Source organism: Myotis nattereri (genome assembly GCF_964212035.1).
Source record: "Myotis nattereri genome assembly, chromosome: 4".
Taxonomy (NCBI): Eukaryota; Metazoa; Chordata; class Mammalia; order Chiroptera; family Vespertilionidae; genus Myotis; species Myotis nattereri.
In genome coordinates this window covers 6,302,855-6,317,645 of record NC_138079.1, presented here as the reverse complement: position 1 = coordinate 6,317,645, position 14,791 = coordinate 6,302,855, and the positions used below count along the sequence as shown (strand labels likewise).

General features: G+C 38.8%; 1 protein-coding gene across 1 annotated transcript in view; it reads left to right on the top strand.

Annotated features, from left to right (window-relative positions):
• Positions 1-14,791, top strand: part of NUP155 (nucleoporin 155) — a 52,138-nt gene that overhangs the window by 2,190 nt on the left and 35,157 nt on the right. Inside the window, exons 2-9 of the mRNA XM_081089590.1 lie at positions 840-977; positions 1,770-1,866; positions 2,593-2,663; positions 4,789-4,881; positions 5,862-6,028; positions 9,419-9,524; positions 10,555-10,628; positions 13,660-13,751. Coding sequence (XP_080945716.1) covers positions 840-977; positions 1,770-1,866; positions 2,593-2,663; positions 4,789-4,881; positions 5,862-6,028; positions 9,419-9,524; positions 10,555-10,628; positions 13,660-13,751 — 838 coding nt within the window. The remainder of the gene's footprint in view (positions 1-839; positions 978-1,769; positions 1,867-2,592; positions 2,664-4,788; positions 4,882-5,861; positions 6,029-9,418; positions 9,525-10,554; positions 10,629-13,659; positions 13,752-14,791) is intronic.

The following is a 14,791-nucleotide window of genomic DNA, read 5'->3' as shown; positions in this document are numbered from 1 at the left end:
TTGGTCTAGGGCAGTGGTCGGCAAACCGCGGCTCGTGAGCCACATGCGGCTCTTTGGCCCCTTGAGTGTGGCTCTTCCACAAAATACCACGTGCGGGTGCGCACGTACAGTGCGATTGAAACTTCGTGGCCCATGCGCAGGAGTTGGTTTTCGGAAAGGAGATGGACGAAACAAGTATACAAGACAAGTGTGGATGGGAGAGTTGGAAGGGGTCGACCTCAGCGAACGTAACTCAATCAGTTTGAGGACATTTTTAGCAAAGGCCAGCTTAGGACCACCCTAATTAAGTTAATAACAATGTACCTACCTATATAGTTTAAGTTTAAAAAATTTTGCTCTCAAAAGAAATTTCAATCGTTGTACTGTTGATATTTGGCTCTGTTGACTAATGAGTTTGCCGACCACTGGTCTAGGGGGAAATCTAGTGGAAAGAGCGTGGATTATTTTAATCCATAAATGTTTAAGTGAGAAAGGAAGTAGCTATTTTTTCTCCCAATCAATATTTTATTTGCCCACAATTGTTAGAGCTAATAATCACAAAGCAGTTTTTTATATATCCCATTTTAGATTAATTAATAATAGAAAAACACTAAAATATTGAACCAACCATTTTCTTGTTTATGGAGTACTTGGGAAAGATAGCCTTGTTTGGTGCCCCCACCTCAACACTGAAATTTCTCAGGTCTCCTTTGCATCAGGTTATAATTACTTTATTCTCTCTATACTTTCAGAACCACCAGAAGCACAATTTTGTTGTCGCTTGCAGTGCTTTTATATGCCCACTTGATGCCCAGACATGAGTAATGTTAAGTGAATGCTGCATTTGTTTATTTCTTTAGATAGTCCCACTGTTTCTGGCATGTCGGACATGGATTATCCTCTACAAGGACCCGGCTTGCTGTCGGTACCCAACCTTCCAGAGATCAGCTCCATCCGAAGAGTTCCTCTCCCACCTGAACTTGTTGAACAGTTTGGACGTATCCTATTACTTTGTATTTAATGCTTAAAAACACTTTTTAAAGATGTTTTATTGATTTTTAGAGAGAGAAGATGTGGTCAAATAGCATTATTTAGAAATGATAAGTTATACGTATTTCTGTCCTATACTATGGCTTTCATTAAACTCATTAAAAAATCATGACCTGTCCACTCTTTGATCAAAAGAGTGGACAGGTCATGATTTTTTAATCATAAATTTTAAGATTTTAATGTTTTATTTTATTATATATTTTTTTAAATATATATTTTATTGATTTTTTACAGAGCAGAAGGGAGAGGGACAGAGAGTTAGAAACATTGATGAGAGAGAAACATCGATCAGCTGCCTCCTGCACACCCCCTACTGGGGAAGTGCCCGCAACCAAGCTACATGCCCTTGACCGGAATTGAACCTGGGACCCTTGAGTCCGCAGGCTGACGCTCTATCCACTGAGCCAAACCGGTCAGGGCAGATTTTAATTTTTTAAAAAATATGTTTTTATGGATTTAGAGAGAGGAGGGGAGAGGGAGAGAGGTAGAAACACCAGTGATGAGAGGCAATCATTGATTGGCTGCCTCCTGCACACCCCCGACTGGGATCGAGCCCACAACCACAGCATGTGCCCTGACTAGGAATTGAACAGTGACCTTCTGGTTCAAGGGTCGACATTCAACCACTGTGCCACACTGGCCAGGCAGTCATACATTTTATATCAAAGTCTTTTGAAACAAGTTTAAAATAGAAATATATGAGATGGAAATATTTTTACCTTAACATCCACACAACTCAGATATGCAGTGTAACTGCATGATGGGTGTGTTTCCTCCTATCAGCAGAGCTTGGCTCACAATTGACAGTGACATATTCATGTGGAACTATGAAGATGGGTATGTGTTTAAGGCTGGCCTGCATTCGCATGATTAGAGTTTAGATTATCTTATTGCACTTCGTGTTCTCATTAGACCTTGCCTGATGGATGTTTCATTCATCTAACATCGGGGTCCGTGCTCCTCAGTATGTGCCCCGCCGCCTGGGGGTAGGGTTAAAGTAGGGACTGCTGGAGCAGTTCTGGATGAGGTTAAGCGTTCATTTGTAACAAGCTCTGGTTGTCAGTGTAGGTGCCACTCTGAGTGGCAGGGGTCTAGGTCCCAAGCTCTTTATCCTGCAATAAAGATGATCTATCAATACCTCTTTGAAAAATGGTTTGACATTTTTAAAGACTTCTCTTTTCCTTGCATTTCTACAGAATGGGAGACTGTTGATTTATAGAAATGACTTTTATGGTTCTGTGCTTGACCTGTGTGTAAATTAAACGTATGTAATAGAGTCTGAGTGAAGGCCCAAGGATTTTTGTGTAGTTTGTTGATCTAGTGATCTCACTCATGGCTTTTTGGTCCTCTCTACACTCCTATCTCTGCCCCTACAGAAGATTGCTGTTAGAGACCTACAACTTGGGTGGATTGTTTGAAATGGGGAAATCCATTCCTGTTTTCCTGGTTTCTGTGTAGCCTTAGGCAGGCCTCTGTGCCTGGGTCTTGGAACTGAAACAGTTTGTTTGCTCATTTATTTTCCATTATGTTCTGTATAACATGTTTTTCTTCAACTATCGACAGAGGAGACCTTGCCTATTTTGATGGACTTAGTGAAACTATTCTTGCTGTGGGGCTTGTGAAACCAAAAGCTGGTAAGAAATAAAGAACAAGGATTAAAGTTATGTTTGTATACACACAGACTTCAAATACTTTAGGATTAAGTGACAACACATTTTAAGTCGGTGAATTTCCTATTGAAATTTTTTCCAAATTGTTATCCATCTATCTTCTATATATATAAAAGCCTAATATGCAAAGTGTCCCCTCAGGACTTCGATCACTTGCTATGATGTGTGCAGGCCACCAGTGGGTGGCGCAGCATGAAGGCAGGCCCTGGACAGCAGCCAGCAGCTGCTAGAAACCCTACCTTGCATGAATTTCAGGCACTGGGCCTCTAGTTAGAAATAAAGTAATTAGGAATAGTTAACGGTTTATTTACTTTATGATAGCATAAATGAGTCTGCCTCTAAAGTTATTAAATTATAGTTGTTGAATTTGACCTTGCTTACCATTTGTTACTCTTGATTTACCTGAAGTTTTTTGCATTGTACATTTTTCATTACTTACTATAAAAACCATTTTTGTCTCTGCATTTCTCTAGTAGTGGTAGCCCAGAAAAGTAAGAAAAGAGTTCAGAGTAAATCTTAGATAAGTCACAAGCATTGTTTAACTTATAATCTCATTATGGCAGATCTTTTATCAGAGCTATTGCCAAGCAGAATTGATTGATTGAAATTTAACATGCATCTCTTGAATGCACCTTCCTACAAAAGGAATAGTAGACAAAATTAACTTGTTTGCAAGGCCTAAATAAAACCATTCTAAGGTCACAGAAGTTTTGAGATTACAGTAATTCACCTAAGAACAAATGCAGTTTTATGCAATTTTTAGATGATTACTTTGGAAATGTATTTTTTTTACATAAAACTCAAAAGCATTCTTTACCCAGATATGTGTATCTCTGCATTTAAAAATTATTAATATAAATGTCAATAGCTGTTCCTGCCCCCTATTTAATAAATATCAATTGTCCATCTAAAATAAATAGTAAGATTTTGTTTTACTTAAATAGAAATTTCATCGCAAAATTGAAATTATGATGTAGTCTTTGATTTGGCAGCAAAGGTGTCATCTTTGATAATTAAACAATTCTGACTTTGCTGTCAATAAATCCTGAAAATTCTGACTCTCAAACATATGTTAAAGTCATTAACTTTGAGGTCATTAAAGTAGAACATAGGACTTCTGTGCCTTCAGCTTCATGGTCTTGAATCTTGATACACAAAACTGGCTTTTAAGCCCCTTGATATTCATTAGTGAAAGTAAAACCAAGTCATGAAATTAGCTTTATTGTATTTTATATGACATTTAACCCCCTCAGGTAGGCTAAATGCATATGTATAAAGAGTTGCCCATAATCATAACATAAGATATTCATTTTATTCCTATCAGTGGGACACTATTTTTGGACATCATAACATAATTACAGTGACACTTATGCATAGCATCTCATGCCATGCCACACTTCTCAAGTTAAACAATACCTTAGCAAGCATTAACCAAAAAAAGTTGTACTTAGGAATGTCCCCTGTGTTACTGTAAATTATCTGGTTTTGATATATAATCTCACTTGGGAAACCCATTGACATATAAACTCATTTCTGTTTCTATGAATTTGACTACTCCAGGTACCTGATACAAGTGGAATTATATACTCTTTATCATTTTGCCACTGGTTTATTTCACTTCACATGATGCCTTCAAGGTTTATCCCTGTTGTAGTATGCCAGAATTTCCTTTTTAAAAAAAAAAAAATATATTTTATTGATTTTTTTACAGACAGGAAGGGAGAAGGAGAAGGATAGAGAGTTAGAAACATCAATGAGAGAAACATTGATCAGCTGCCTCCTGCACACTCCCTACTGGGGATGTGCCTGCAACCAAGGTACATGCCCTTGACCAGAATCGAACCCGGGACCCCCCAGTCCGCAGGCCGACGCTCTATCCACTGAGCCAAACCGGCCTCGGCACTATTTACTTTTTAAGTGGTCATAGGTAGTGATATTTTTACAACAAAGTGAACTAAAGTGGGTGCAGACTTTTCATATACTATTTAATAACTAGCGCATTGTAATGGCAAAACCTTATTCTACAAATGCTTCCATACTGGATTTTGGTGGGGAAAATAATCCCAAACCCATGTCTACTTTATCTTAGGCATCTTTCAACCTCATATACGACACCTCCTGGTTTTGGCAACCCCTGTGGATATAGTGATTCTTGGACTCAGCTATGCTAATTTGCAAACAGGTATAGCCACCCACATACTGTGTTTTTTAAAATAAAAATATGTTGGTGAATTTAATGTTATAATTAAAAACCAATTCATTAATTTAACTTTCTGTGCTATTTGCTAACCGAAAAATCGTATTTCCCTATAAATATGGCTTATTTCAGGATAGTAGCTCCACAAAGTATTTTGGATGTATTTACCATATTAATGTGCACATTTTATTTATTTATTTTTTTAAAATATATTTTATTGATTTTTTACAGAGAGGAAGGGAGAGAGATAGAGAGTCAGAAACATCGATGAGAGAGAAACATCGATCAGCTGCCTCCTGCACATCTCCTACTAGGGATGTGCCCGCAACCCAGGTACATGCCCTTGACCGGAATCGAACCTGGGACCTTTCAGTCCACAGGCCGACACTCTATCCACTGAGCCAAACCGGTTTTGGCTAATGTGCACATTTTAAATATACAATATAAACGGAGGGCAGTAGAAGAAGAATAGTCTATGCTACTGAGATTTTCAATAATGCCTTCAATGTCTTCATTTCTGATTCATTGAATGGCCATTTTAACATGAAACACTGAAATATAAGGCACTATTCTTTACCTTGAGGTAAGAAGCTCTCAATTTATTACAAGCTCATTCAGTGGTTTCTTTTTCATTGTTTTGAGTGAAACAATGTTGAATCAGTGACTCAAATTTTATTACTGCCACATTCTTAGACTCTTTTCCAAAATGTAATAATTGGTTTAGTTTTTTTATTGTTGTGTTATAATGCTATGTGTTATAATTATATGTATATAGGTTCTATTTCACTTAAATCATTGTATCAGACTTTTTATAGTACTTTAAAAATGTATGTCATAGAAGCTTTTAAGTATATCAGTAAGAATGCAGTAAATATTTCAGTTCTAAAGATAATTCAGTGACTATTTTCAAATAGCTAAAAAGCGGATAAAGTGATTCCTGTATTTTTTCTTTTAAAACAAAATAGGTCCTGGAGTTCTTAATGACAGTATGTGTGGTGGAATGCAGTTGCTTCCAGATCCTTTGTATTCTCTTCCCACTGATAATACTTACCTTTTAACAATAACTTCCACTGATAGTGGCAGAATTTTCTTGGCTGGAAAGGACGGCTGTTTATATGAAGTAGCATACCAGGTAAGCCTGGCATTTATAGACATTTTTTTCTCCCTTTGGATGAAGTAGGGGTGGATTTTGTTTTTAATTTGTAATTATATAAGAACATGAATATATTCTTGTAGAAAGTATTCAACCATACAGTTAAAGCCATAGTCTTGCATGACTACACCATACCTACAAAACCCAGTCCTCTTTCCAGAGGTAAAAGCCATGATGATCAGTTCTGAGTGTGTCTGTTGAGAACATGATACATTCATTGATAAGTATCTATAAATGTCTAGATGTGCGTTCATGTGCATATACACATATAAAAATACATAGTGTATTTTTGTGTGTGTATGTTTTTACTTGAATTATTGTTTTGTTACATAATTGGCTTTTCACTTCACTGTGTCTTGGAGGTCTTGTTGGTGTCTGGTGGATAGATGCATGTTATGTTTGGTGATTGATGTGTGGTTATCCATGCAACGGTTGTACGTGGGATACTTAACGATTGCTTCCATGAGGGATGTCGAGATTTTCGGCTTTTCTTTTCACAAATAAAGTGTCAGCAAGTGTTCTTCTGTAGGTCTCCTTGTGCACAAATAGGTTTTTGTGTAGAATCTTAGAATTCTAGTAGTTGGATTATGATGTATTTGCATTTAAAATTGTATTTAATATTTTCATACTGCCCTATAAAAATTTTAGACTCTTAACAGACTTCTATGAATGTATTCCACCTACACCCATTCTCACTGACACTGGTATTGTCCAACAATTTTGGCCCATCTAATGGAGGGAAATTATTCTTTTTATGAATGAGATTATCAAATCTTTTCATGTATTTATTGGTCATTTATGTTTTTTCTATTCCGAAATGCCTTTTTGTGTCCTTTTCTCGTTCATCTTCTCTCTCCTGTTGCCTTTTGCATAAGGTAAACCTTAGAAAACTTATAAAGTAATATTTTCAATCTAATTAGTGGCAGAACTAGGGTTAGAACCCAGATCAGGTGTGCTTTTAATATTACATTATACCTCTTCCTTGCCCAGTTTCTCTTAGCTTTGTTCATTACCAGGAAATGGTTTTGTATGGCAAAACTCAACCATTGAAAAGTAGATTATAGATTATGATGGTGGTGGCTGCTCTTGTTAAAATTTCCTTTTAGCAGAAGTGATGGGCACTTACAAACTCTGCTTATTATGTTCTCTATACTTTCAGATAGTTTTTTTTTAATTAAATCTTTATTGTTCAGATTATTACATTTATTCGTCTTTTTCCCCCCCCATAACTCCCCTCCTTCCAGTCCCTACCCCACCCTCCGCCCTCACTCCCCACCCACTGTCCTCATCCATAGGTGCACGATTTTTGTCCAGTCTCTTCCCGAATCTCCCACACCCCTTTCCCCCTGAAGAATAGTCAGTCCATTCCCTTTCTATGTCCCTGATTCTATTATAATCAACAGTTCATTCTGTTCATCAGATTATTCATTCACTTGATTCTTAGATTCACTTGTTGATAGATGCGTATTTGTTCATAATTTGTATCTTTACCTTTTTCTTCTTCTTCCTCTTCTTAAAAGATACCTTTCAGCATTTCATATAATACTGGTTTGGTGGTGATGAACTCCTTTAGCTTTTCCTTATCTGTGAAGCTCTTTATCTGACCTTCAATTCTGAATGATAGCTTTGCTGGATAAAGTAATCTTGGTTGTAGGTTCTTGGCATTCATCACTTTGAATATTTCTTGCCACTCCCTTCTGGCCTGCAAAGTTTCTGTTGAGAAATCAGCTGACAGTCGTATGGGTACTCCCTTGTAGGTAACTGATTTTCTTTCTCTTGCTGCTTTTAGGATTCTCTCTTTGTCTTTTGCTCTTGGCATTTTAATTATAATGTGTCTTGGTGTGGTCCTCTTTGGATTCCTTTTGTTTGGGGTTCTCTGCGCTGCTTGGACCTGTAAGTCTATTTCTTTCACCAGGTGGGGGAAGTTTTCTGTCATTAGTTCTTCAAATAGGTTTTCAATATCTTGCTCTCTCTCATCTTCTGGCACCCCTATAAGTCTGATGTTGGTACGCTGTCCCAGAGGCTCCTTACACTATCTTCGTATTTTCGGATTCTTTTTTCATTTTGCTTTTCCGGTTGGGTGTTTTTTGTTTCTTCACATTTCAATTCTTTGACTTGATTCTTGCGCTCCTCTGGTCTGCTGTTGGGAGTCTGTATAGTATTCTTTATTTCAGTCAGTGTATGCTTAATTTCTAGTTGGTTCTTTATCACAACATCAAGGGTCTCATTAGATTTCTTGAGGATCTCACTACATTTATCGGCAGTTTTTAGAAAATTATTGAAAGACCTTAAAAGTGTGGTTTTGAGCTCTATATCTTCCATTTCTGACATCTGCGTCCTGTTTCTTTGTCTCCGCATTTTTTATGCTTTCCTGGTGCAACCCCTAGTGGTCTTTATGCGCAGTCTTGTTGTAGTTAAGCCTAGATTGTTATAGGTAATACTGGTGGGGATTTGACCTCCAGGCCAACTGGCTGTGAGAATCAGCTGTGTCTGCAGTGAGAGAACTTCTGTCCTCTAGGGAGGTGCTAATCTAGCCTTTGCCTGAGGCTGTCCGGCAAATGCCTCTGTGCAGGGCTTGGGCGGGGCAAGTTGCACAGGATCAACAGGGTGGGCTGGAGCGAGCAGTTATGGCTGCTCTCAGTCCTGTCCCCAGGGGCTCTGCCTCTCTGAGTCCCAGCAACCACTGCAAACCTCGGAGAGAAAGCTGCCTTCGAGTTCCGACCAAAGCCAGACAGTCCCGCTTCTCCCATTTGAGTCTGGGTCCCTAAAGACTCGCCTGGATCTGGAGCTCAGAGTCTGCGACTCCCTCCCGATTGAAAACGCCAACCGCGCCCTCAGCCACCAGCCCGCTCTGCATGCACCTCCGCACCTTAGTATTTTACTTCAGCACTGCGCCTCCTCTGAGTCTCGTTATGCGTTTCTCTTTCCTCCTAGTTGTAGGACTTCCACTCAGCCAGCGTTCCTGTGGTTCTGGGTGATGTCCGTTCCGTCTTTTAGTTGTATTTTTGAAGTGGTTGTTCGAGGCAGCAAACTCCAGCGTTAACCTATGCCGCTATCTTGGTTCTCCCCAGAAATCGAAGTCCCAGATAGTTTTTAAGAGAATTAAAATGTGAGTTCACTAGCATAGCAGTATTGAGGTTTCTGGAATAGACATAGATTTCATTGAGGGCAGTAATTTAGTTATAACTAACTACATGTTCTATTTCTAATTACAGGACTAAACTCAGTGCCACTTTTGAGTAGTATGTCTTCATTTACAATTATTGGTATTTCACTAAGATCTGAGGTTTTTGTAAACGTGGGTATGCAATAGTTGCTATGATGGAGGTATCCTCATTTATGAGTCTTCTCTCAATTTTTTCTTTTAAGGCAGAAGCAGGTTGGTTTAGCCAAAGATGTAGGAAAATCAACCACTCAAAGAGCTCACTTTCTTTTCTTGTTCCTTCATTGCTACAATTCACATTCTCAGAAGATGGTAAGTAGAAAACAAATAAACTTGTCAAAATTTTTTAGCAGATCAGTGACCTAACATTTCTTAAGAAATTCTCATTCTTAATTGCAATTTTGTCTTACTAAATACATTTGTTATATATCCATAAAATCTCTTTTTTTTTAAATCTTCACCTGAGAATCTGTTTTTATTGATGTTTAGAGGGAGAGGAAGGGCGGGGGGGAGAGAGAGAGAGAGAAAGAGAGGGAAACATCAATCAGTTACCTCCCGTATGCACCCCAACCAGGAATCGATTGGGTATTAAACTCTAAACCTACGTATAGCCCTGAACAGTAATCGAACCTGTAACATTTGGCATATGAGACGATGCTCCTACCAACTGGGTTACTGGCCCAGGCTTCACAAGGTCTCCTGAAGGAAGAGGGGATTATAAAACATGAAAAGAGTGTGGGTGTATTCCCAAGTTCCTATAATGTAGCATCACGGAACATGTTCTAAAACAGTTGTACATAAGCTGTTAAAAGCAAAGCATGTGGGTGTTTGTGTGAGAGCTAGACAGTCACACATCTAATATGTTTTGCCTGGTCTAGAACAAGTTCTGGCACAAAGTGAATATATATGAGTTTTTAATAAAAATAGAGGCCAGTGAAATAATTTTAAAATGCTTCAGTGAAATAAGGTAAAAAGTTTTTATGACTAAAATAAATTATTGCCCTTCACACAGTGAATCATCAAACTAAATTGGCAGTTTCTTGATGGAATGGACTGAGGAACAGTTGTTTCATGTGTTCCTAGCATATAGCAAACACTCTTTAAATGTTAGCTAAATGAAGAAATAGCATAGAACTTGTTTTGGGTTTGGTTTAACATTTATTTAGATAGAACAACTTACTTTTCATGCTCTTAACCCAGTCACAGTATTTGAGGTCTGCTTTTACAAAGCAAGAGGAAAGCCTCTGAATGCAAAGTTCTAATTTCATAATTTTAATTTAAGTGGCTACTTACTATATTTGATTTGTTAATCTTTGAGGGGTTTTATTTGTGTGTCTTTCAGATCCTATTGTTCAAATTGAAATTGATAATTCTAGAAACATTTTATACACACGATCTGAGAAAGGAGTAATACAGGTAAATGTTAATATTATACTACCATTTAAGGTGGGAATAAGCCTCCCTTTTTTGTTTTGTTTATTAATTTTTAGAGAAAGAGAGAGGGAGAGAAACGTTGATTTGTTGTTCCACTTATTTATGCATTCATTGGTTGCTTCTTGTATGTGCCCTGCTGGAGATGCAGCCAGCAACCTTGGTGTATCAGGACGACGCTCTAACCAACTGAACTACCCGGCCAGGGCCTAGCATCCCTGTTTTTAAAAAAGATGATTTAGTCGCTCTTTACACTTTTCCTATGAACTGTGTGATTTAAAAAAAAAAATCCAGACCACTTTTTAATGAAATTTCAAATCTGTGAATGTTTCCAAACCTATATGAAGTGCCAAAGTTAAAGGATCCCCAAAAGGGAAAAGTCTATTTAATAAAGTTGTAAAAAAAAATAACAACTGACATCCAAAATAGAAACAGAGGCAAGGGTACAGCTGTCAGAGGGGCAGGGAGTGGTGGGACTAGATGAAAGAAGACGAAGGGATTGGCCAAAGAACATTTATGCATAACCCATGGGCACAGACAACAGTGCGATGATGGACAGAGGGCAGCGGGGGCTGGGTGGAGGGAGTGCAAAGGGGGGGAATCTGGGACATCCGCTATAGTGTCAGCAGTACAAATTTTAAAAATTGATTTCACCAATTACCATTCTGAATTTTGTATAGTACTAGGCTAGAACCATGTTAACCCTTTTTAAAATGCATTTACATGAATAAGTACTCAAATTGTTGGATTTTTAGAAACTATATCTACCATGACTTTTTTTATCAATTATATTACACATTCAAGTTAGATTTTAAGCCCAGATTTCAAATATTGGAGGAAGAAAGAAACTATATTACAGGGTAAAACCTCCTAAAAGAAAATAGAAAGAATAGTAAACACACAAGCTTGCAAACAAACATTAGTCGTGATATCTCTAGCAACAAGTCACTGAATTTTTCTGTCAGTGCGCAGGTCAGCTGCCAAAGCATAGATTTAACCGAAGAAGTGCCCACACGCTGGCAGGGGCCAGCCAGATTCTGCTAGATTTGTAATATTTAATGTCAAATTTCAACCTGTAGTACACAGCTGTGCTCTGGCGCAGTCAGCAACCTCAGAAGCCTGAAAAACAAAACACACAAAAAAGAAAAAACAGGGCGCCTGTTTTGTCTGTGAATAGTGAATGTAAAAGAAGAAAGGAAAAACTGAAGGCTTGTTCTATCACAGGTATGAGCTGCTGTGACACATGAAGAACATTCCATGCAGTATGTTTTAAAACATATCTGAGAGGCTTTAAAAGCTGATTTAACTGTTTCAGGACAAGCGCGCAGTGCAGAAGTCTGAGACTTCCACCTGACTCAGTTTTAAGTGGTAGGAACATTGTGCATTTAATGTGGAAGGACAGTCTGCAATAATAAAGTAGCCAACATGGGTGTCCAGCAGTGCTGAGGCCTGGCTGCTCTGTCATAACTTTTTTTTTTTTTTTAAATATATATTTTATTGATTTTTTACAGAGAGGAAGGGAGAGAGACAGAGAGAGTTAGAAACATCGATGAGAGAGAAACACCGATCAGCTGCCTCCTGCACACCTCCCACCGGGGATGTACCTGCAACCAAGGCACATGCCCTTGGCTGGAATCAAACCTGGGACCCCTCAGTCTGCAGGCTGATGCTCTATCCACTGAACCAGACCAGCCAGAGCACTGTCGTAACCTTTGAAAACAATTTATGCAACAGATGACCAGATAGGATTCTACTTATGGAAAAAGTTTATGTGTGTTTTACCCTCTTCTGTTAAGATGACCTTTTGACAGGTGTGCACTGTTTTGTCTCCAGCGGGCACACACCATGTGGATTTTACATGTACCTCAGCAGTGTGAACTCACTGGCACAGTGTATATAAATGCCAAGTGGGGTGAGAGTCTTTCTTATAAATGTGATCAGATAAAATAACTCCTGGAAGAAACTAAGGAAACCAGCTGAATGCTTGACCTGATGACTGATGCTATATGGTGTATGTTTAAAGTATATTTTTTTTTTTTTTTTTTAACTGAAAATGGAACTCCCATTTGACCCTGTGATCCCACTTCTAGGAATATATCCCAAGAAACCAGAAACACCAATCAGAAAGGATATATGCACCCCTATGTTCATAGCAGCACAATTCACCATAGCTAAGATCTGGAAACAGCCTAAGTGCCCATCAGTAGATGAATGGATTAGAAAACTGTGGTACATCTACACGATGGAATACTATGCTGCTGTAAAAAGGAAGGAACTCTTACCATTTGCAACGTCATGGATGGAACTGGAGAGCATTATGCTAAGTGAAATAAGCCAGTCAATGAAGGAAAAATACCACATGATCTCACTCATTCATGGATAATAGAGACCATTATAAACTTTTGAACAATAATAGATACAGAGGCAGAGCAGCCTCAAACAGATTGTCAAACTGCAGCAGGAAGGCCGGGGAGAGTTGGGGGGCAGGAGGTAGGGGGGTAAGAGATCAACTAAAGGACTTGTATGCATGCATATAAGCATAACCAATGGACATGAGACACTGGGGGATAGGGGAGGCTAGGGGACTGTCTAGGGCGGGGTGATAAAATGGACACATATGTAATACCCGTTGTAATACTTTAAGCAATAAAAAAAAAAAAAAAATAAATAAAGTATATTTTTTTTTTTTGTAATTTGTTTTGTTGATTTTTTGAGAGAGAGGAAGGGAGAGGGATAGAGCGATAGAAACATCAAAGAGAGAGAAACATCATTGATTGACTGCCTCCTGCACACTCCTTTCTGGGGATGGAGATTGAGCCTACAACCCGGTCCATGTGCCTCTACCAGGAATTGGACCGTGACCTCCTGGTTCAGAGGTTGACGCTCAACCACTATGCCATGCTGGCTGGGCTAAAAATATATTTTTTTAAATTAATGAGTAAAGCATTAAAAAGTGAAAAAATTATTAAATAAAATGTATACAGGTTATAGTCATGGGTACAATTTTTGTTTACAGGTTTATGATTTGGGCAGCGATGGACAAGGAATGAGCAGAGTTGCCTCAGTGTCGCAGAATTCTATAGTCTCTGCTGCTGGAAACATTGCGAGGTGATATGTAACTTATTGTCAGACATTTCATTTGCAGGCACAATTATACTATTTATGTGCAGCATACTAAAATTACGTTTCAAAGTATCTCTAAAATAGGAATATTGAAGGACATAAAACTGGTATACCCTGGATCTAAATTCACCAATTAACAGTTTGCCTCGGTTGCTCACTCTATGAGCCATTTGAAAAGTCAGTTGCAGAAATCATTACTTTTATCTTTAAATCCTTCATCTCCTATCTCCTAGCTACAATATCAATTCCACACCTAAAAATTAATATAATTATACTAGAGGCCTGGTGCACAGATTTGTGCACATTAAAAGTAATTAGAGCCCTGACCGGTTTGGCTCAGTGGATGGAACGTCGGCCTGCGGATTGAGGGGTCCTGGCTTCGATTCCGGTCAAGGGCATGATGTACCTTGGTTGCAGGCACATACCCAGTGGGAGGGGGTGCAGGAGGCAGCTGATCAATGTTTCTCTCTCATCGATGTTTCTAACTCTCTATCCCTCTCCCTCTCTGTAAAAAATCAATGAAATATATTTTTTTAAAAAAGTAATTAGAAGGTGGCCTGGGGGGCAGGACTGGGTGAGATGGGCTGGATATGCCTTGGAGCCAGCCTCCTGTTGTCCCTCCCTGGTCGACCACACCTGGGGCGATACTGGGGCTCGAAGGGCGTCTGTGGAGTAAGCGAGGGAGGTCCCTCCGGCAGGTGGGGTCCCTTGGCCTGGCCTGCGGGGATCAGGCTGAAACCGTCTCTCTGACATCCTCCGAAGTTGTCCCAGAGTGCGAGAAGACACTCTGCAAAGGTGCTATTGCTCGGCAGCTCCTCTGTTGAGCGTCTGCCACGTGGTCAGTGCGTATCATAGCTGTTGGCCAGTCAGCCGGTCACTTAGCCTTTTATATAGATAGAAGATAGTTCATATTAAATTACTCACTGATTCCCAAAACTCTTTATAGCTATTTTTTTCTTCCTATTTTTCTCCAGGTTCAGTCAGAGCTCATGAATCAAATTGGTCATTAATCTTTTTTTTTTTTA